The 24,344-nt window shown below is 42.1% G+C and overlaps 1 protein-coding gene across 1 annotated transcript; it reads right to left on the bottom strand.

The window, feature by feature from the left end:
- Nucleotides 1-3,772: 3,772 nt before the first annotated feature.
- Nucleotides 3,773-23,933, bottom strand: SLC25A30 (solute carrier family 25 member 30). The gene is made up of 10 exons (XM_053455489.1): nucleotides 23,826-23,933; nucleotides 16,827-16,913; nucleotides 15,975-16,122; nucleotides 15,124-15,218; nucleotides 14,655-14,740; nucleotides 6,606-6,701; nucleotides 6,202-6,326; nucleotides 4,912-5,050; nucleotides 4,433-4,513; nucleotides 3,773-3,997 (listed from the first exon to the last, which is right to left on the bottom strand). The coding sequence occupies exons 2-10, from the start codon at nucleotides 16,888-16,890 to the stop codon at nucleotides 3,956-3,958; spliced, it is 876 nt and encodes a 291-aa protein (XP_053311464.1). The 5' UTR covers nucleotides 16,891-16,913; nucleotides 23,826-23,933; the 3' UTR covers nucleotides 3,773-3,955.
- Nucleotides 23,934-24,344: the final 411 nt, after the last annotated feature.

The following is a 24,344-nucleotide window of genomic DNA, read 5'->3' as shown; positions in this document are numbered from 1 at the left end:
TGTGCTGGTCAGCTACTTGTGAAGTGGGGGGTCAAATACTGGAAACCATAACCAAACCCTGTACTAGCGGAGCAGGACATCCAGGTTCCTCTGTTTTGTTGTAGCTTTTAACAGTTAGCTTTAACACTTGTGTGTCAAGCAGCAACATGAAATAATTCCCTTGTCTTTCGGTGTTCAGCCAAAACTTACTTCAGGCTAAACAGATTGTTTCTCAAGCTTAAACTGCAAGTAAATTTGAAGACATTTTCTAATACTACTCCCCAAAAAGTATCATTTATCTTTATATACAGTGGCAAGAAAGAGTAAGCGAACCCTACCTGGTTTTCTGCAATAACTGTTCAGAAACCGTGATCTGATCTACATCTAAGTGATAAGTATAGACAAACAAAATGTGCTTAAGCTAATAACACACAATGATAATCGTTCATGTCTTTATTGAACACACCCAGTAAGCATTCACAGTGCTGGTGGAAAATGCAACCAAACCCTTGGATTTAATAACTGGTCAAACCTTCTTTGGCAGCAGTAACTTCAAACAAGTACTTCCGGTTCAGGAGGAATTTTAGACCATTCTTCCGAAGCTCAGCCATATTCTTAGGATGTCTGGTGGAACAGCTCTCTCAAGGTCATTCCACACCAGCTCTAATAGGTTAGGTTCTGGGACACACGGAACTATATTGTCTCCATTTATAAAAACTATTTGTCTGTGGACCGATGAATATGTAAACTATGTGAGATTACTTTGTAACCCTTTATGTAAATCAACAATTCTTGATTGTAAGTCTTTTGAGATTTCTAGTGTTGTGAGGCATGGTTCTTACGAGCAGATGCTTCTTGAAAATGGCTAACAACATGTCGGAATGTTTTTCCTTTTTTGTCAAAGTAGCTCTAAAACACAGCTCCAATCTCACTTCATTCATTGGACTCCAGGTTTGCAAAATCCTGACTCCAATTAGCTTTTGTTGACGTGGTTAGTCTAGGGGTTCACATACCTTTTCCAACCCACACTGTAAATGTTTGAATGATGTATTCAATATGGACAGGAATACACTAATGTGTGTGCTATTAGTTAACAGATTTGTTCATTATTGGAACTTAGATGGAGATCATATTACATTTTAAGACTTTATACATAAATGCTGGTGGCTGCAAAGACCACACTTACTTTTACTTGCCACTGTAGATGTTCTTATATTAAAGTAAACCTCCCAAGCAATAAAAAATGTTGCACCGACATTTCTAGAAAATGAGTGATGTGAAGTCACATGTGTGCTTCGGGCATAATAATGATAGTATGAGAGAGGAGAAAGTTGTTATATTACTTCTGTTACACAAAGTACAAGGAGGGTATAACACATCAGAGTTTAACAGAATTTCAGTGATAAGAAAGCTCCAACTGGCACATAGAAAGCCTCCTCTTGGTTAATTGCCAGTCACATAGCTATCCCATGATAGTCACCTGCCTAGTTTTAACTGGCAGTTTCCCAATACAGCCAAACACCTCATGACCCACAAACCCCTGTCTAAAAGCAGATCACTCAGTGGAGAAAATATTATTTTACAGCAGTTGCAGCCAAGAGAATCATGGGACTTGATGTTAAAGAGCTGGATAGTTGTTGCTTGGCTACTTTTGTCATAATAATGTATACATTTATGCTACTTAAGCAGTGAAGAAATAAGTGGCTGAAAGCAGGTTAACAATTTAATGGAATCATAAAACCATGTATCAGCCATATATGGTAGATAATAAATAGGAGGAATGAAACACGATTGCTCTTGTTATATCTCATAATTCATATGAACAGTTTCTTAAGACAGATGCACGATACATATTTTTATTTTGTTAGCAAAGAAGTTTGCACATGAACTTTACAATAAGCAAAACTGCTCCAGTTCAAATTTACAATATATATATATATACAGAAACCAGAAAATTAATATACACACACTATATATACAGAGACAATCAACCTGTCATTGTACATTGCAAGGTGCTACATTGGAGTACTGCCAACATACAACATATTGAAAAATGTTTTTTTTCCCCCTATAAAATGTGGTACCGTGTGTGATTTTTTTTTTTTTTTAATGGATATGTCTGTTATCCGGGGGCCGCCACCACTCCTAACCAGGAATACGCAGCAGCATTTGTAGCACCGGATGAGGATCCCCAGCTGGGAGGGCATACAGGACCAAGCCCCCTGCCTGCAGGTCTGTATGTGTGTGCGTGGGGGTATAAACGGTAGGAGGTGCCCGGATATAACACAAGTAACTTTTTCCCGGCATCAGTATTTGAACTACTGATGTACAAAACCCTGCTGGCATCTGTCTGGAGGGATCTCCTACTAGCTTGGCTTTTTATCAATATTTGGGTAACGGGTTTCCTACACAACTTTCCACTCAAATATCTTTCATCAAAAGGTTTGCATACATCAGGACACGCATAGGCTGTTGTACAGATCACACTATAAACAGACAGTCGGTAAATAGACTTGGCATGTATATTGTCCATTATGACGCAGTCTATTAATTGCAAAATGTGCAAAGTGTGTGCTTGGTCTAGTAGCATCAACAGCATGGGGGGAGGACGATCTATTCTCAACATGGAAAATGTTTTACCTTGAATTTACAATTTACAGAAGCGGGCAACTGAATACAAAGCTTCTTAATTTACCTGTAACATTCCCGTTATAGTAACAAAATGTAACATCTTTGTGTGGTTTGCAGAGTTATATATACATAAAAAACAATATTGTTACTATTGTTTTTTAATATTTTTAACACTTAAAAATAACATTGCTGAAAGTTGCAAAGCTATACAAAAGAAAAAGCCATTTTTTGGCTAGAGAGGTGAGCAAAACGTAGCCATGTAGAAGACAGGTATAAAAAGGTAAAAACACACTGATGTTTGTGCACCAAACACTTTAATAATTAATAAACTGAATTGGCAGGATAAATCAAAGTGCCATGTGCACAAAACAATATAGATTTACTTAAAAAATAAATAAATAGCTGTGCACGTCAGTGGAATGTATGCTGGTATTCAAAACAGCGTATCATACATTACTACAGAAACTTGCACTAAGTAATAAAACGTGAGGGGCCTGAAAATAAAAAAGTTACGCACACGAGAAGTGTGAAATCTGCATAAAGGCAACTGAAAATACATTCTTTATTTGCCATTTTAGAGGGACATGTCACCCACGAACATCCAACGACAGGGCTTGCTTCAAGTATAAATTATAATATATATATCCCTTATGTATAAAAGACATATCAGGTGGTCTTGTGTTATAGGGCCCAACGAAGCTTTCTTTATGAGACAGCAGACAGCATTTAAAGCACATTGACCCTGCACCCCCCAGTAGACATTATTCTACTGTAGTTCCTTATGCCAGTGGTTAGGCGTGAGAAGGGTAACATTTATGTGCAGTGTATAGATTATTAAAGTGACATTGTGTCATTTTTGGTTTTCACAAGCACACTTAGCCTGTATGTCTTCACAGCTATCCGCATAGGATAAACCTAACAAAACCAGGAAAAAATACAATGTTAATGTGGGGAAAATATCCAAATTCTTATACAGCCTGGAGGACACAGAAAAGTAAGTTTGGAGGAACTGCAACAGATACATAAATTATACATATCAATCTCATTTCAACAGTCTAGTTACCATGCCCAGTGATAACTGTAAAAAAAAAAAAATAATAATTTTGTAGGTAATTCTCTAATGGATAGTACTTCCATTCATAAAACACAGTAGCGATTATGTGCTGGTATTTAGTGCTTTAACAGGGTGGGTCAGACGACTTAGCTGAGGTTTAGCTTCTATGCTTCCTGTTAAGCGATCTCGTACATACATCCCTCCGAGGAAAGCTCTACTGTAGAGAAATCTGGTATTCTGCTATTCAAAATAATTGAAGGGACTTCACAGCTTGTATGGATTACCACGCAATCACAAATTCAGTTTCTTTAGCTGTTCATAAGTTATAAAGAACTGAAACACTGTATTAAGGAAATGCAACATATGTACATAACATAAATGGACATGAAAACACGCAGTTACAAAAGTCACTATTTCCTAAATTACCGAAAATATAAAAAACACTTCAAACATTAATGCTGATCACAGTACTCCGCGGCTTCTGAACAGACCAGTCCCATTGTTTATCGGGACAGCTAGTGAGTGTTGCATGTATTATACTAGCACTATAGTATAGTCATGGAATCACCAACATAAAGTGAGCAGACCATGATAGGACGTCACTGCACACACATGGAGGGGGAATCCAAAACTGATTTATATATTTGGATACATTTGGATGAATTGTTGTGGGAATCCCCCCCCCCCATTTTTCCCCTAATAGGATTGATAATGTACCAAAATGGAAAATGTTAGTTTAATACTATACAATAATAACATAAAGGATACAATGATATTCCAAGGGCCCAGCCTTAACCAGTTTGGCCAAAATCCTTTGTACAATGCCAGAAATCCTTCGCTCCTCCACGTCTGTAAAGAAAGTGTTAATTTTACATTTCAAAATCAAATATAATTACATCATAGCAGTCATTTAGCAAAAAAGATTTATGTACAACATTCCATATACAACATCTTACATTTGAACCTTATGTTGAATCTTGTTCAAAGTTGTGTTCTGAACATGGATACAGGCTGCAAACTGCTCTTTTAATCAATTAATTTTAAATCTTGCTTTCTAGCCCCTAATATGCTGTCCAATCATAGTGAATGTAATGATATAATAGAAAGAAAAAAAAGATATGCAAGTGAGCAGATTCACATAAACCTGTCTAACCTAGTCATATAAAAGAAGTGTATGGCTTTTCAGTAGAGCCAGACTAATCAAAAAAGAAAAATGCATTTGCCCCATTTTTATATGTATACATTACCTGCAATAAGCAGTCCACGGTGCCCTTATAACTTGAAGCGGATGCATCACATACTGCTTTTTGGTTCATCATCCGCGTCCTTACAACATCTACAGGATTTGAAGCTAGAGCTCCTGCCAGGCCACAGGTAAAGCTAGACCTGAACATATGAGAAAGGTACCGGTACAAACATGAGTTCTACATTCAGCAGGAAACAATTGGCAGGTGATCAAAGAACATTTCACCAAGTCAAATAAAAAGGTTATTTTGCAGGTTTCATCTACATACATATATGTCACATAAAAAAGGGGTCCGGGTAGCTCAGGAACTGGTACCATACAGGAAAGGATAAATTAAATATGAACGTGGGCTGTATAGTAACCCCCTTGAAAGATTAAACCCCGCTTGTAGCAAAAAAGTCTTAATGACACAGCAGAGCATGATAGTATTGGGACCATCAAGCTTGTCAACAACCTGTGTCCTAAATAAATATCCTATGACACATTAGAATTCACTATACCATTTACTAAAGAAATACATTAACTGTTACAATGGATAAATGGGTATGGGTTTACACACAAGCTCAGGGGTAATCCGTGTGTGAGAATTTACTATTCATTGAGCACCTCATGGCGGTGTTGTGTAGGCAGGGCTGGCCTTAGGGGTGTGCGACCCGTGCCGCCGCACAGGGCGCCATGGCAACAGGGGCGCTGTCCGGGGCTTAAAACATTGTTGGGTTTTTTTTTAACTTTATTTAACATGGAGGACGTTAAATAAAGTTAAAAAAAAAAAAACGGTGTTTTCATTTAAGTCCCGGGCAGGGGCGCCGAGCGGTTGCTCGCGAAGTTTTCAGCAACCGCTCGGTGCCCCTCACTCTCCGTGCTGAGCGCCTGAATTATTCTGGCGTTCAGCTGTGAAGCGTGCACCACGGCAGAGCGGGAAGACTGACGCCTCCTGCTCCCACCGCGGGACTCCGGCAATAAGGTAAGTAAGGATAGGGGGGGCGAGATTTTTTTCCTTTCTTTTTTTTGGGATGGGGGGGCGCCAGAGTAGTCCGCACAGGGCGCCAGAACACTTAAGGCCGGCTCTGTGTGTAGGTAAAGATCTAAAGGACCTTTTTTTTTCCAGGAACTAATAAGTGACCCAAAACATGACATGCAAAGAAAGCCCAGTAGGCTCTTAAGACTTCTTAGTGAATACCGACATTGTGGGGTTATTGTTATCCAAACTCAGTCTTGGTGACTAAATGCCTATATAGTATTTCCTCCCAAAAAGCAAGAATATACTACCAATTCCAAACAAATCACCTACAGAAAATGATTGTAGACTGTGTCTCCCATTAACCCAGACAGGATCAGGTGTTTCTTGGTGATGTCGTAGACTGGTAACTCCACTCCAACTACAATAGCTGCTCTTTGTGCAGTCAGAGACACCCCCTGGAGGTAAAAGCATAAATAGAGACAGATGTTACAGTGAGAAATCTTCATTTCTAATAGAAGTTAGAATATTCAATATTATATTGAGCTGCAGCCATGCGATAAGTGCACAAGATACGGCCACATGTTTTTCAATCCGTAAGGCCCAAAGCAGCAACCCAACAATGGGCGGAAATGCAATACCAGCAGTGAAATAAGCTCCATACACCTGGATGTTAACTTTATAACACATACACAGGATCGACCCAATGAAAATGTTTTAGGCAGTGATAAACTTACTTTCCATAGTCCCCTTGTCCCTTCTTGCTGGTAAATATTTATGAAATTTCCAATCATTCCTCCCTGGATAAGGCTACCTTGGGCTTGCATTCTGATCTAAAGAGCACAGGACAATTGAACAAGGAAATTGTTAATATACAAATAAAACATTGGAAAGTAGCATGGCAGTGTAGTCACCAAATGCAGTGGTCACATCTTCTGTGTAATTATGTACAAAACTTTTTTTGCTACACCAACGTTGGGACATTGATCTGAAGATCCCATACAAACACCTGATGTTTCACGCTGCACATCACACGGTCAATTTACTCCAGCTCAATGCAATCGTTCTATTGGAACTTTCAGTATGATCTAAATATCTATTTTAAAGCTTCCACTGAGAATCTCATTGATGAGAAAGTTTTCTGATTTTTTAATTCTGAGCCACCTAAGGTGTCATAGCTGTACCTAATGCCACAAATGTCTTAATTCCCCTGCGAGACCTATTGTGTCCAGTTGATGGTCAATACTTCAACCTAGCGCTATTCTGTTACTTATCTTCAATTATTTGTATGTAGTAAGAAATCTTATTTGAATGATGCTACTGACTTTACTAACGAATTAAAAGGTTATTAAGGTTTGTACTGTGGATGCAGGTAGTCTTATACACCCATCCCTCCCCCCCTTATAATGAGGATTAAGGCTTTGGGCAGGACTAAAATATACTTCTTATGGACTTGCTTCGGGTTGCGCTCATATGGAATGATTTTATTTTTGAGGAAAGATTATCTACAGGTGCAGGGTATGGTGGTGGGGTCAAATGTGGCCCCATCATACACTAACCTGTTTATGACTGTTTCGGGATGTGTGTATACTAATCCTTTATTCCAACGGCATATCAACATTTGGCTTAGATACATGAAATATATTTTTTTCGTATGGGGAGGGGACATTGATTCTTTACTATCATCTAGAGTTGGATGGCCTCCTGTAAAATCACTGGAATTTAATCGATAGAGAGATGGATACCTTGGATTCCGGATGTGGGCTTTACTTTTGTAAGAAAGGAAGACTGACAGGATTTCATTCCCTGAAGCTGGGATCCGTACACCCTCCGTTATTTAAGAAACATTTACCGCACAGCCAATCAGTTCGTACCCGTACAGTTGTGTCTAATGGTGATGCATTTGTGCAGCGAGCCGACATGATGCGTTCTAATTTTTCTATGGGGCTTACAGTAACAATATCTTACATGATTACATGATTACTCAAGAAAGAGAGAATTCTTACCTGGGAATTCCTTTTCCTTGTCCATTTCCAGGTGGCACATGAGAAGAAGGCTCCGCCTACCAGGTAGGGCAGGAAACACTATAAAAAAAAGGACACCTCCCCCTTCCTCCCCAGTGTGGTTAAAAAGAAAGACTCAGACAAATAATAGCAAAACCAATAAATTTTAATGGGCGGGGAAAAAGTGTGCCACCTGGAAATGGACAAGGAAAAGGAATTCCCAGGTAAGAATTCTCTCTTTCCCTTGCCATTCCAGGTGGCACATGAGAAGAATTAGCAAGATAGGGAGGGAAGGATTCCAGTCTGAAGGACACGACGACCAAATTGAGACTCGTCTGAGAGATGAAGGTTCAGCCTGTAGTGCCTTACGAACGTATGAATCGACCTCCAGGTCGCTGCCTTGCAAATGAGAGACGGAGACACCCCGGAGAGTTCGGCCCAGGAAGTTGAGACGGATCTGGTCGAGTGAGCCTTCAGGCCGGAGGGAGGTACTCTTCCCGCGGAGACGTAACATAAAGCGATAGCGTCCTTAAGCCAGCGGCTCACGGAAGCCCTGGATACTGATCTGCCCTTGCGGGGCCCCGCAAAGGACAGAAAGAGAGAATCGGATTTCTTCCAGGCCGACGTACGTGAGAGATATGACAGGATACATCTCCGCAGGTCTAGCGAATGGAGTTCCAGTTCTTTGGGATTCTTGGGATCCGGACAGAGTGTAGGTAGGACGATCTCCTGATCCGCATGGAAAGGGGAGACCACTTTAGGGAGAAACTCTGGAGGCAAACGAAGGATAATGCAGTCCGGCAGAATCCTGAGAAAAGGTTCAACTCTGGAGAGAGCCTGGAGTTCGCTCACCCTCCTAGCGGAAGTGAGGGCTACGAGGAGGACAACCTTGTAGGTGAGCAGCTTAAGAGAGGTATCTACTAGAGGCTCAAATGGAGACAAGGTGAGTTGATGCAATACGAGATTAAGGTCCCAAGGAGGGACCGACGGCCGGATCCTAGGGCGAAGTCTACACATTCCCTTAGAAAATCTGGAGATCCACGGATGAGAAGCCAGATTGAAATCCAAGAAGTTACTCAGTGCTGAGATCTGGACCTTGATAGTAGCAGGTTGAAATCCTTTATCAAAGCCATCTTGAAAAAAGTGCAGCACCTCGCGGATAGATGGAGTGGATACTTCATGCACATTGCACCAGGCGATGAATGTCTCCCAAACCTTTTGGTACTTGGTGGCCGTAGAAATTTTGCGGCTGGAGAGAATGGTGTTCACCACAGATGCAGCTAATCCTTTGGAGGACAAGATCTCCCTTTCAGAAGCCATGCAGAGAGGTTGAATCGGAATGGATCTGGGTGGAGAACAGGACCTTGAATGAGAAGATCCTTCACCTGAGGAAGAAGCAAAGGTTCGTCTATGGACAAGGTGGTAAGGTCCGAGAACCAGATCCTGCGAGGCCAGAAAGGAACAACCAGGATGACTTTTTGAGGGTTTCCCCGAATTTTCCGGAGTACTCTGGAGATAAGGGGAAGCGGAGGAAAAACGTATGCGAGGTCGAAATCCCAGGTCTGCGAGAGTGCTTCCAGTGCTCGGGGATGACCGACTGGTGAAAGAGAAAAAAACTCCTTTACCTGAGCGTTCAGGTGCGTGGCCATCAGGTCTATCTGAGGAGTGCCCCATTTCCTTGTTATGAGGGCGAAGACTTTTTTGTTTAAGGACCATTCTCCTGGAGGTACTGATTTCCTGCTGAGGTAATCCGCCTCCTGATTCAGAGACCCCTTGATATGAACCGCAGAGAGTGTGCAGAGATTGACCTCCGCCCATCTGCAGATCTGAGCAGTCAGGGTCTGCAGGCGTCTGCTTCTGGTGCCACCTTGTTTGGAAAGGTAGGCCACCACGGTGATGTTGTCTGAAAGGATCCTGATGGACTTGTGCCGCAGGATTGGAGACCAGAACCTTAGAGCCCTCCAGACCGCCAGTAGTTCTAGAAAATTGATGTGTAGGCTTGATTCTTGGGGAGACCAGGATCCCTGGGCAAAATGGCTTCCCATGACAGCACCCCAGCCTGTCAAACTGGCATCGGTGGAGATTACCACCCAATCTCTCGTCTGCCAAGGGAGACCCTGCGAAAGATTCTTGGTTGACAGCCACCAACGGAGTGACTCCCGAACGAGGGGAGAAAGCCGGACCTTCTTGTATAGGGATGTCTGGGAGCGATCCCAGTGATCCAGTAAAAATTGTTGAAGGGGTCTTGCGTGAGCCAGTGCCCAGGGAACCGCCGGGATGGAGGAAGTCATGAGACCGAGCAAGGACATGACGGATCTGAGGGACACTGACTTGTACTGCAGGACTGTATGTGTGAATTCCCGTAACCTTAGGATCTTGTCCTGCGGGAGAAACGTCTTCTGTACTTCTGAATCGAGGATCATTCCCAGAAAAGACCGACGTCTGTTTGGCAGAAACTTTGACTTTAGGGGGTTCACTAACCATCCCAGTTTGTGGAGCGTCCTGAGGGAAAATTCTAGATGAGATTGGAGCAATGATGCCGAAGCTGCTATCAGGAGCCAATCGTCCAGGTATGGGACCACCTTTATGCCTCTTTGCCTCAGGAAGGCCACGACGACTGACATGAGTTTTGTGAAGATTCGTGGTGCTGAAGCAATTCCAAAGGGAAGCGCCCGAAACTGAAGATGCCGAATCCCTTGAGGTAGTGGAACGGCCAGACGGAGGAATCTTTGGTGGTCTTCCCTGATGAGGACATGTAGATAGGCGTCTCGCAGGTCTATAGTGACCATGAAGTCCCCCGATGAAACAACCTCCGTGGCGGACTTCAGGGATTCCATCCGGAACCTGTTGTATCTGATGCAGGCATTTACCAACTGTAGGTTGATTATTAGTCTGAATTTCCCGGATGGTTTTGGTACGACAAAGACGTGGGAATAAGTTCCCTCTCCTATTTCTTGAAGAGGCACCGGGACCAGAGCCCTTTCGTGAATAAGGTTGTTGAGTGTGGAGAAGAATCCCGCTCTTTTCCAAGGATCTGTGGGAGGCATGGACAGCAGGAATCGCTGGGCAGGTAGGTGAGTAAACTCCGGAGCATAGCCTTGATTGATGATGCGAAGAACCCAGGGGTCTGAGGTGATCTCTTCCCAGGCATGCAGGAAACCGGATAGCCTGCCCCCTACCTGAAACCTGCTGGCGTCAAAACTTCCCTGATTTGCCGTCCCTGCCTCTGCCTCTTCCTCTCTGGAATCTGCCTCTTGCGTAGGGTTTACCCCGAAAGGACTGGTACTCTTGATAGGATGTTGAGGGCCTGTAGGACTCCCTGTCTCTTGGAGCTCTGAAATAATTGGACCTGAAACGCGGTGGTCCCTTCCTCTGAGGTAACCAGTGCTTATCGCCCGTGGTGGATTCTAGAATCGTGTCAAGGTCGCTGCCGAAGAGGTGGTTCCCCTGGAACGGAATGCTGCACAGCTTGTGTTTAGAGGCGTTATCTGCAGACCACGACTTGAGCCAGAGCGCTCGTCTAGAAACCGCAGAAAGTGCCGTAGCTTTAGCAGATGTACGGACAGATTCAATGGAAGCATCGGAGATGAAGTCAATAGCTAGGCAGGTGTCGGACAAGTTTCTTGCGACCTGCTCAGACCCTGGGATAGCTGCAAGATCTTCCACCGCTTGTTGGAGCCAGATCTTAATGGCTCTAGAAGTTGACGCTATTGCAATGGCTGGACGAAAGTTCGCCGCTGCTGCCTCAAAAGCCCTCTTGGCGGCATTCTCAGCCCGCCGGTCCATGGGGTCTTTGAAGTGGGACGCGTCCTCCATCGGAATGGCTGTTTTCTTCGTAGCCTTGGCTACTGCGGTGTCTACTTTCGGGACTTCCCAGGCCTCAGAATTCTTGCCATCAAAGGGAAACAGCTTTTTGGTTCTGGAAGACGTGAAGAATCTCCGGTCCGGATATTTCCACTGCTCCGTGATTATGGCCGAAAGCGAGTCGTGAACTGGAAAGGTCTGCGGCTTCCTAGAGTGACCCTGAAAAGGATCCGGTTTTGAAACTGGTATATCATCCTGTAGATTTAGAGTAGATCTGACTGCAGAGATTAGCTTCCCTGTTTCTTCGACTGGGAAGAAAAAGGTTTCTTCTTTAACTTCCCCCTCCTCATCCGAAGACTGGGGGTCATTAGACTTGTAGTCGTATTCAGAAAAGGGTGCCGAATAATCTTCCAGGGTATCTGGTAGAACATTTGGAGGACCCTGCTGGAAAAGATGATGCTGAGACACCGGCCCCTGAGCGGAGCTTGCCATGGCACGAAAACAGTCAAAGGTGGACTGCAGCTCCCCCTTCAACCAGGAGGTAAATTCTGAATTGGAAACATCTTTAGGCCGAGAGCAGGAGCTGCACATTTTGGCCGTAGGATCGTGTAGGGTCTTTTTACAGGATGAGCAGGCTTTATGTTTCGTTTTCCCCACAGACTTCCTATGTGGGGAGGCCTCAGAAGGAATGTCTGGATTTTTGTCCGACATAACTGAGGAGAAAACACAAAAATTATAACATCAGAAAGCAATGGAATAGGCCATAGAAATCTCTCTCTAAACTAGGAGAGAAAACACCTACTTGAAAAGGCAATATACAGTCCTCAGGCACAGGCAGGCAAAAAAAAAGAGGAGTAAAAAATCCAATAATACAGTACAGGTCGAAGAGCATGGAAAGATCTTACCCATTCTGGCGTTTTTATAGAGGCATTTAGGCGCCAAGGCCCGGAAACCGTCACATCCGGAAATTCCTCGTCAATTGACCTCTCCTGACCCCGGACGGAAGCCGGAGTAATTGCAGAGAGGAGATAATAAAACCGGGTGCCGAGAGATCGGCACTGCCGGCTTAAAGAAAACTGCTCGCGCCGGAGCGCTCTCCTGCCGCCGCACGCTGAGGATTCCCCCTCCCCGGGACGGAGAGAACCGGAGCCCGGGGATGTACGTCCCAGTGAGCCCCCTGGGCTGTGGGCAGCGTATAACGAGGACTGAGCCTCGTGTTACCGCGATTACCGCGGAGTTTACAGCCTCCGAGGCTGCCGCATCACCCTGGATCCACCGGGACCACTACCGGGTGTCGGGAGAGAGGATGCCCCCCCGGGGCTCCAAGAAAACAAAAAAAGAGAAGAAGAGGTAAGCTTCAGCCTAACCGCTACCTGAGTAGGGCAGGAAACAACACTGGGGAGGAAGGGGGAGGTGTCCTTTTTTTTATAGTGTTTCCTGCCCTACCTGGTAGGCGGAGCCTTCTTCTCATGTGCCACCTGGAATGGCAAGGGAAAACAGAATGTTAAGAAAAAAAAATCATATAGAATTCTATGTATCACAACTTTAAGGGCCGATACCAGTTTAACTTATCAAAAGGTATGTACCGGTTATGTGAAATGTAATAGTGGTATAATAGGTGACGTCTTCATTAACTGAGCATATGACAGCCACCAAGAGTGATGCGCTTCATACAGGTATATAACACGCTACAACTTTAATGTTTTAGAATTGGTGCAGAAAAAGCTAAAATATCAAATTAAAATTGTATTAAAGAAACTAGTCAAGAATCTAAAAACACCTCTACTGTTTAATTCAGTATGACGGCTCCACTAATGCACATGTTGAAAACGATCACTGGGCTCATTGGCTATTCTTAGAGTACAAAAAACTACTGTCTCAAGTTACAAGCTGGCAGCGTCCACAACATACTAAGCTATTTTTATTTTGGGAGTTAGGGAAGCAAGGTATGTTCTGTATTCATAACTAGGGTTCTATTCATAAGGATGGTGTTTCCCTACAGCCAGTGGTGTAACACTAACCCCCAGGGGTCCCCATGCAAGATGTATTCAGGGGCACCCCGTCATATTTAAACTCTAAATATTAAGGAGCAAATGAATACAAGATTGCTTGAAATACTAGCAAGTGGAATTCATACCTTGGGTACGCAAGAAAAATAACAAAAATTATGTCATTAACAGCAGATTAGGGATAATTATAAAGGGGCTGCCAGGGGTTGTGTTACACCCCTGCCTATGGCGATTTTCAAAAGGAATTGCGTCATACCACCTCACAAAATACAGAACATAGTGATCAGTTCCATTCTACTGTCACATGTTACAAATGAAAGCAAACACCAGAGTCCATTCCAAGTTGCAAAATTTCTGGATATATTTTTTTTTTTTTTTAAAACTTAACCCACTCGGATGCATTTGCTGTCCCCTCTGGAACGAAAAAGGTCTTCAAGAGTTAACTTATTTAGAATAAAAAGGAGCAATGGACATTGTAATGTAATAAATATGATAGCCTAGGCGTCCCTTTACATATTTATGTGGTCCTCCTTTGCAAATACATAGAGGGATTCTGCAGAATCACATACATTTGCCCTTTCCCCTATTTTGATGCCAGCCACCTGATATACCCACCATCAACCAGCTCCAGTACTGGCTTTGCAAGGGTTTCTGGTGTGGGGGTTAAGGAGACCTCCCACCCACACAAGCAGAAAATAATAATTATAAACGCATTAAAGGTTTCCCCAGATAACATTAAAGAACAACCTGATATTTTTATCAAAAAGCCAAGAAGGCTGTCCTTCATGCAGATCAATGTAACATGGCACAAAAACATTGGAGAGAAAAAAAAAAGCCATGAATTTCTGACGCCTTTGCCAATGTTTGACAACTCATGCTCTGGATGCTACAGAAACTACATCTCCAAAATATACAGCATATATTGCACACACCCCTCCTGCCCAAAATATTTGCAAATGAGAATTATTACCTTTAAAACATCTGTGGGGTTGGCAATGCAGGAAGACATGACACCAGACAGGACACCACAAAATACATTCAGCACTAGTGTCTCCTCTACAATAGAAGACACAAAAGTTTACTAAAAGAAATATATATTTTTTGTCTGTTCAAAATTATATTATGTTTGTAAATACGAAATATGAGAAGTGCATGCAAAACCTTCGCTACAAGTCTTCGCTATTTAAAAGTTTAGTTGAAAAAATTAATTTGCAATGATTGTATTTGTATACCCGTCACATTTTCCATATATTTCTATGGAAATCAATTTATATCAATAGACACAATCTGAGAATGGCTGCAATTTTCAGAAAACAAGGAAAATACTCCACCAGTCATAACCTGACCTGTGTTAGCCAGGCTACAACCTAACCATGTTATTACTCTCGTAAATCTAACACTAATATAAGAGTAAAAATATTTCTTAAGACACGACTCACCTTCTGGACTATCAACAAAGAGGCGCTTCAGGCTCTGGTAAGTGCCAATTTTAATAGTGCCGTATGATGCCTGGCGAAGCATCGCAGGGGCAATTCTGTGGAGGCGGAAATGAAAATAATGAACACAATGGGACAGCGGCCACACAGCTCGCCGCAGCCAGTCGGCAAATATGTGTGGAAGTGCTATGTCATCATAAATGGACTTTAACAAGTAAAGATTGACCCCCCCCCCCAATATTACATTGAGCTCAAGGAGAGGGAGAAGGGAAAAAGAAAAGGCAAACAGTAATTCTTCATGAATACTGTATGCCTGTAATATGTTTTTAAACCACTGAACTACTTGTTAGAAATGTAACTATATCTTAGATCTCAGCGCTATATGTTGTAGTCTTGGTGAAAGCGAAGGGTCAACTAAACGTCTCAATTCCAGTCTGGTTTGCAGACATTACAAACATCTTGCTTTTCCAGCACAGGCCTAACGTTGCAGTTTAAACAGTAACCAACCGATCCAGTGCAGATGAGCACCAAACAAAACACACACACAGAAGGGCCCTGTTTACAATACAAACCAAAGAACCTCAACCCTTCTCTACTCTACAGCATTCGCCTGGACGCCAGAAGAACCAGTACCGGTAGGTTTATTCTTGTAGGTATGTTGCCCCCTCTAAAGACAAACAGAGGCTTGCAGTTTAGTATATTTAAAAGGAACCCTCCCCAAGATGTTACATTGCGCTTTATGATCTACTGCAAACCAACTTTGTCAATAGACCCGTCTAAGAACATTGTATATTGTCCAACATAAACATAATGACTTATCAACTGGCCAATCTATATAAATGCTCTATACTTACCCAGAATACAATGCTCTGAGCCCCTCCTCTCTGCATATTCTTACAAGTGCATGGAGCATTCCTCGATACCGGATTTCTTTATACTTCACATCGTTGGCTTGGCCCTGGACCTGGAGTCGTGTCTTTGTCAAGTCAATGGGGAAAGTGCCTTAAAAAACACAGAACCAATAAATGGGAATGCTCTGGCATGTGGCTGGCATTTCTTGAGAGGAGAAAACACAATTTAAAAAAAAACAAACAAACACAGTTTTCTATAAATTACCCTCAACATATTAAGTCATGGCATAGGAACAATTAGCCAGTGAACACATATTAGGGTGTTACACATTTAAAAATGTAAACAGACTCAATTTTATATCCTTGGTAAAGAAAAAAATGAATTTTTTGTTTAGCAACTGACAAAGTAACTGAAGTATAATAGTTAAGCTACGTTCAAAATGGAAACTGTCAGCCTGCAATATTAAACATCAAACATCAGAACCTCACAGGCATCATGAAAAACCAGCCAACTTAGAAATTACATTTAGCTACGTTGTTAAAATTATACATCCACATAGCTATTAATGAACGACATGACGCTTTCTTGTATATAAACAGCACACTTGTTGCATTTGATCGGCTGAAGCAATATTTTACTTGGTATTGTTTGGGTACGTACGCATGTATACATAAGTAGGGTCAGGTTTTCTTGCATTCCGAACTCACTCTCACAATGTATTGTTCATATCGGATTTTCCATCTCAGAAGCTCATTAACTAGTTGCAATGTACTGAATAAAACCCTAAGCACCAACGATCACCAAGTCTCTCACCACTGCTACAGAAGAAACATAAAACTATACAACAGACTTACCACATTCAGCTGTGATTGATGCTAATCCTCCATATATGAATGGTTTCCAACTTGCAGAGGACATATTTCTTGAGGGATCTATTTTGCCTACAAAAGAACACCAAACAAATTACGATATGCCATGCTGGCATACGAGGACAGACAGTCCTAAGAATATGTTATAGGAAAAGGGAGATATTTGATACCATGCATATCAAAAGGAAAATACTCATAGCCAGGAGACCGGTGTATTAAAGAATAGGCAGTTTTCTTAATTCTACAGTTTACAATAAGCCTACGTAATGATGATTAGCCATTTAAGAAGCTCAGTTTCCATGGTTACAATGTATAAACCCTTTCTTTTGGTTCACATGACAAATATTCCTGGTCAAAAAAAAAACATGAATGATTTCAGCATTCAACTAAGGGTTTCTATTGCTGCATTTAATTACAGAGTAATCGCAGCATCGCCCTGTATGGAGGACAAGGTTGGCTCTTAAGGTCCGCATTGCAAACCATGTATCCCAAACATGGCTACACCGGTGAGAGAAGCCTTGTGGGCTTTATTTGATAAGTAATAGCCTTAATAGTGTATACAGGGCCAACGTGTTAACTCTAAGTAGTAAGCTGGTGAGCACGGCACTCTTTATCTAATGTATTGGTCTGTCAGTTTCTAGTTTTGTCATACCCTTTCAACATATGCACTGTAAGAAGCTCCATCATTTCCCAAACAGAGAGGCTACAGCAGAGATGCCCAAAACATTTTTTACTGCTCTTATGTATAGATTAACGTACGTACAAACAACTACACGACGCAGCTGTACCAAAGTACTCATAAAAGACATAAAAGAGTTTGGATGCCAGAATAGTTCAATGTATAAGGCAATGGTTGAACTTTAGGAGGCAGAAGGTTGTAGCTAATAGCTTTTATTTAAAATAGTAATACTAGAGAAGGTCTTAATGGTATGGTATGTACTTTTGTAGACAATACAAAGGTCTGAAACACAGTAGACATTCCCGGTGGAAGAACTCAGATGGCGAATGAATTTCGAAAATCAGAAGAATGGTTGCCAGTACAGCAGCTGCAGTTTAATATTGATAAATGTAAAATAATGCACTTGGGAAGTAGAAATAGCAAGGCAGAATAAAGCATTGGGGGGGCACTGTTCTGTTAGTGACAACGAAAGAGAGGGGCTTTTGAGTAACCATTTCTGATGACTTAGGTAAGCAGAGAGTACAATAAAGCAAGCAGGATGCTGGGTCGCATAGGGATAGGCATTAATAGCAGAAAGAGGGAGATGGCCTCTGATCAGGTCGCCTCACCTAGAGTATTGTGTAGAGTTCTGGAGACCCCATATCCACAAGGATATAGACATCTTGGAACGAGTTCAGAGGAGAGCTCCAAAATGGAAAGTGGTTTGCAGCACAGAAATTATCAGGAAAGGTTAAAGGATCTTAATGTATAGCTTGGAGGAAAGAAGAGGGGGTACACAAGTAACATTTAAATACCTAAAGGGATTTAACAAAGTACAAGAGGCTTATTTGAAAGGAGGAGCAATGTTATAACAATAGGTCATGGTCTAAAACTAGAGGGTCAGAGCCTTAGATGTAATATAACAGAGTTCTACTTTACTCGGAGGGTAGTAGATAAACGGAACAGTCTCCCAGCTGCAGTGGTGGGGATAGACAGGTCCTCACTATAGGACCTGACCAAAGATTGACAGGGTTTAAACCCCTTGCATCAGGACAAAACGGACACACTAGATGGGTTGAATGGTTCTTAGCTCCCGTCAAATTCTATGCTTCAAACAAAGGAAGTACAGCAAGACAACTGGACCAAAGCCAATAAACTAAGTGAACTTACACTTACATGTCTTGCCGCATTTCTAAGTGTATCAAAATTAAAAATGTAGATTGTGTGTGACTCAACATAAAATGTCCTGACATCCCCCCCCCCCAAGTATAATACCCCACAAAAGCAATTCCACATACTATATAGAGCCAAAAAATAAAACCCAAGGTTCTTAATTTTAAAACCATGCTCTATTTGCTTGACTACTTTCCTCAAACAAAAGTGCATTCATTCTTTAAGTAGATATGTTTACAGTCACCATAAAACAGACCAGATAAACCTATTGATCTTGGGCCATATAGATAAGATCAGTCAACTCGACCATACAGGTCTCATCCATTCCATGACACTGTCCCAATATCAAACCGAGAGAACCGGAGAATGCTTTGTTTAAACATGAAGGGGGTTACAGAAAAGTTCAATGATAGCTTCCCTTTAACCAATTTGTTTCATCTGCTAACAGGGGTGGAGGCCAATACAATGCGCTATTTAAACATACATGGGACAGGCACAAAGCTATCCTGAATCTGAGACAAGACCAAGGACTGATTACAACAGGAAAAACAGGAAGCCTAGAAATACACAATTGTTTAGTATTTTGTACATTAGCTAGCCTGCCGAGGGTCTTTAAACATCATTCTGTATGGAAGTTAATTTGGTTAGTTTTAGAACGTGCTAAGCTATAAAATGAACTGCTAATGAACATTAAAGTAGCAGTTTAGCAGCAGCCTCCTGGTGGAGCCTGTTATTAACATAATACTCCAGGCAACTTGGCAGTAGTTATTCCTGAATTCCTACTGTTTCTGCTGCTATGCAAGTAAGATCAGGCAAGCAGTACAGATAGCGTCTGAGGAACACACTCTCCATGAACTCTCTAATCCATCGCATACCATTGTATTCAAGTCAGATTTTTTAAATCAGGAGCAAGCATTGATTTAAAGTATTTTCCTGGAAGATTTTGGCATCATATACACAATGAGCGCACACGTTAACAATCTTTATGGAGTGTATTAACGTAAAGAGAGAATCTGCAATTTCAAAGTCACCATTCATTATGAGGGCCAACATGGGCAATTTTCTCCGGTAACAGTTGACTCTGAATAATACATAGTTCAACCGATGGGGAGACATTCAAGCAAATTCACTTATTTAACTATACATCACGCAGGGCTCCTCCTGCAGCATAAGATCAAAGGGAATGAACCATCATAGTGTGTAATGAAACCCCAACTCGCCTAGAGATGTTTAATAAACTATGATTAGACCTAACAAACAGAACCAGTCATAAATATTATGTAAACATCTCAGGTTCTACCATTCAACTTACAACAGGGCTCTTGTGTTGACTTAAAACTGCACATACTGTACATTTATAAACACGTTCAATTCAGAATAGAGGAGCTATTATAGCCAATTCAGCGCTGCGGAATCCGCCGGCGCTTTATAAATAAATGTAATAGCCAATGAGGTCCATAATAAACAATAGTCATAAATGGAACCAGACCAAAATCAAAAGAATACTGGAGGAAAAAACAAACTGGTAATATAAGGTTTTAGCGGCAGAAAGAATCCTCATAGTAAGCTTCCTGACCTGTGAAGTTATACCCATAGGTAACATGCCTATAAGAGCTATAGACTGGCTGAACACCTGGGACCAAAAAGGTAACACACTACCTTTTGCATTACAACCTCTCCACCACGGGTATCACCAAGCATTTATTCCTTGAGAACTTTCAATGTGAGAAGATCCTTAGATCCAGCAATGCTAGTGAGCCATGAAGAAATGGTTAGTACATATTGTGAAAAATGCTTATTAAGATCAATGGAACAAGTGGAGTTATTTACTGTGTGTGTTCTGGAACATACTAATAGGAAAAATAAAAGCAACCGCTTAGTATTCGGCTGAATTTTATGTTTCAAGCACATTTTTATAGTAATAATTAGCATACAAAAAGTAGAGTTTTGGGTTCTGCATGTTTTCTTTCAAGGATACCACTATGAAAAACACTGGGCTGGATCCTCAAACCAAAAGCTTGATTAGAGTGATGTTCTGCCAAATTCTACATTATATACCTCTATAGATTAAATTAACCTATTCAAAGTTATGATATTGATAAGAGGCTAATACAGGCATAACGCTATCCAAGACAAGATCAAAGGCTGATTAGGATGTGCATCTTGAAATCAGGAAAATGTATGTCAACTTCACATTCTCAGAATTTATAAGATTATTTCTCCTTCCCATTGCACTCTATTAGTACATGATTGCAGATAGTAGATATAGAGCCTTGCTCTATGTCATATAGGTGGGGTGTATACTATATTGCCATTTCACATACATATTGATCAGACAAAGAACATGAATAGCTGTCAGAAGAATGCGAACGACCAGTAAAACATTGTACATAGAAATGAAAGTACATGCATAAATGCTTATCTGTAGAGGTGAGACATCTAAGAAGCCTGAACTCGATCACCTAAGATGCAGGTGGAAACAGCTCTGCCCAGCCTCGTATCAGCACAAACGTTAGTGTGCCAGAGGAATTCCACTCGACAGCAGCAAGGTCACGAGAAACAGCCCCGGGGTCCTGCTAAATGGCCCGCGTGCCCTCTACGATACTGCCCTTGCAGTCAAACTGGTTTTCCTTTAATAGAATGTCGTGGGGTGGGGGTGTAATAAAGGATATCACTAGGAGCAAACTATTTCCAATCTACTGTAATCTCACGTGGCCAAAATAAACTGTATTTTCACTACTATCATCTCCTGAAACCGTGCTTATGTCACTCTGCAACTTTAAAATGCCAGTAAATCTATTCTGGAGTTTCCATTAGAGCTCTAAGTGTCTCCAACGGATTTCTAAATTTAGTAAATATGTTTTCTCAATACGTTCTGTGTTTGTTCTCCAAGCTCAATATCTTCAAATTACAAAATGTCCATTAGCGCCTCATTTACCCGGTGAGAGTCACATGGACCACATTAAACGGCTCTGTGTGAAGCCAGATGGGGACAAGTAATGCCAGTGACATCTCTAACCTTCAAATATTTGGACAATTTATAATGTACTGTTGGAAATGTTCCCAGGTCAGTGACAGAGAAAAATTTGATAACAAAGGACAAGTACTGATCCTCAACACTAAAGATACTGATTACTACATTGTAACACACGCAGAAACCGGTAACTTCTTCACTGTAAACTTATAAGCATGTATCAAGGGAACATATACTGCCAGCATGCATTTTAGAACAAAGCTGTTGCTATTACACTATTGTAACACACTTACTGCTACAATATGTACAGATGACACAAGACACTACACCTCAATAGAGCCTGGGAAATATGTACCGTATATTAATAGCGCTCAACCATAACAGCTGTTTGACACCCTACTAAACCCTGGTCCAGAAAGTGTAGCGTTAAATGGGGTAAAATGTTACACAACATGCAACATTTATATGTTCTACAGTTTTAATGTTTGGTAAAATCTGTAGTATATTACCGATGGGTGGTTTTTTTTTTTTTTGTTTTTTTTTTTTATATTGCACCTATAACTTCTTCAATGTTGTACAGCAAGATATGTGTGGACCGCCCTGCTCACTAAATTCTGGTGCAAAGCCGTAAAAGCGGTGCTATCGCCAGAGCAGCCTTTGGGACGTTCTTCACTTTACATATTTAATGCAGAACTTTAAATCAGCTTTTGACCTTGAACAAGATGCACCAATGTTTGACAATAGTGTGCATTACACAAGATTTTACAACATGCCACATATTAAAGCAAGCAAGGCTGTCTCTGTTCCGAAAACTGCGTGTATATGATATATAAGAGATATAGACAGTAAGATCTATATGGCAAGGATCTTCTATCCTAATATGCTCTACCTCTTATTATAAGGTGTCGACAGGCCTTCTGGCACACTGGGTAAACGCCAGGTGGGCCACTGGCCAACAGCACCACACACTTACCCAATCTGCCTCACCAGTGGCAGATCCGGTGCTGTAATGTGCAGCCACAACTGGAAATGCCTGGCGTGAGCACAAACACATATATCAAGTGCCGCGCACATCTCATTAGGTTCATAAGGCCACCTTGTCATCACCATCCCGGCCACACAGTTACTGCCATCAATTAACAAGCGTGTACTGTAACAAACTATAAAGCAACATGCGTCCCACTACATGATTTCATTCATACCTACAAGGAATCCACCAACCCGACATGCCAGCTCTCATCCCAAAACGAGCTTACTAACAGAGCTTAAAACAATGTTTGGAAGAACTTTATTTGGAACTTATTGTCTACTAGCTACTCTTCAGTAAAGTTGAACAGCAATCCAGGAGTCTGAACAAACCCCCCACCCCCCTCACCATTGGCCGAACCAGGGCAGGAGATGCCCGGTGGCAAGTATACAATGTTGGGCCAAACACATCGCCTACAAGGCATTTAGCTGAGGAGTGTTGAAAGAGGCAACCGTAATCCCTTTATGTATTTGAAGCAGGGATGGGGGCACCATAAAAATGTTGTGGGACTCGGTTATCATACACATTAAAGTCCACATGATGCTATATGTTCCTTTAGAAAGTGGTCTTGTGTAACTCATTGATTATTCTGATATGACATTGAGATATTTATGAAGGGTTAACCTGGAAAGTTCCATTTGGAATGGATTTTTAGCTTTCCAACACAGCTTATATAACTTGACTCGGTTTTGCATGTTAGACCAATAAAACATATCAACTTCGACTAAAAGACTCCAGCCATTTAAGAAATGTCATTGGTGAATCCTGATATCACGCTTGGGGGCATGACGTACTGAAAAGACGTCACGACGACTGCTCGTACTCCCTACAGAGCTACGTACTTAACTATACATAAAGGGCCCCTTGCAGCTTCCAGCCAGAATGCGGGTAGCCGGCTACGAACACTGCTGCACAAAGTAGGCAGCGCTCAGTGTCTGACCATTCAGCTCCTGTTACCGCTTTAAATAGTCAACACTCGCCCCACGTGACAGCCACACGCGCGCGAGCTCTCCCCTTCATTAAGCTGAAGCCCCATTCAGATGCCTGCCGAGCCCGCTAAGTCTGCTCTGCCGGACCCGATACAACAGGGAAAAAACGCAAGTGTACGCGGACTGTGTATACGAGCTTATCCCCACTCAGCGTGTCACCTACCGTTGGGTTGCGTGATGTTAACACGCAGGCCTCTCCGCGACACGACCCAGGGAGGAATGAAGAAGCCGTGAACGTTGACTGGAGAATTCCGAAGACGTTAACGCCTCCCCTCCCAGTATGTGAGTGGGCCCGACCAGTACAGCATATTACCACGCCCACACTGTGAGGCAATCTGCATAACCCCGCCAGCACGCCGGTAAATGTAAGATCTGGTTGGTGGGGAGGTGGAAAGGCGTTGCTGAATGTGCACGTGAAAGGAGAGTGATCAGCGCTGTGGGCGGAGTTTAATCATTGAATGGGCGGGGCCCTTCAGAGAGCAGCTTGTCCTACCAGTTTGGAAATGATTAGACTCTGGTGTTAACGTGTGTGGCTGTCTGTTATGAGTTGCTGTTAGGAGTATAAACAGCGTGACTGAGAATGATTTACCACTGACATGTATACAATGAAGAAAAAAGGGGTGGTAACGGGCCTTCTGTTTTTATTACATTTTAATTTAATTGATTTCAGCAGAATTTCTTG

This window comes from Spea bombifrons, chromosome 2, assembly GCF_027358695.1.
Source record: "Spea bombifrons isolate aSpeBom1 chromosome 2, aSpeBom1.2.pri, whole genome shotgun sequence".
Taxonomy (NCBI): Eukaryota; Metazoa; Chordata; class Amphibia; order Anura; family Pelobatidae; genus Spea; species Spea bombifrons.
Note: the sequence above shows the minus strand (reverse complement) of the source record. Positions and strands in the feature narration are given on the sequence as shown.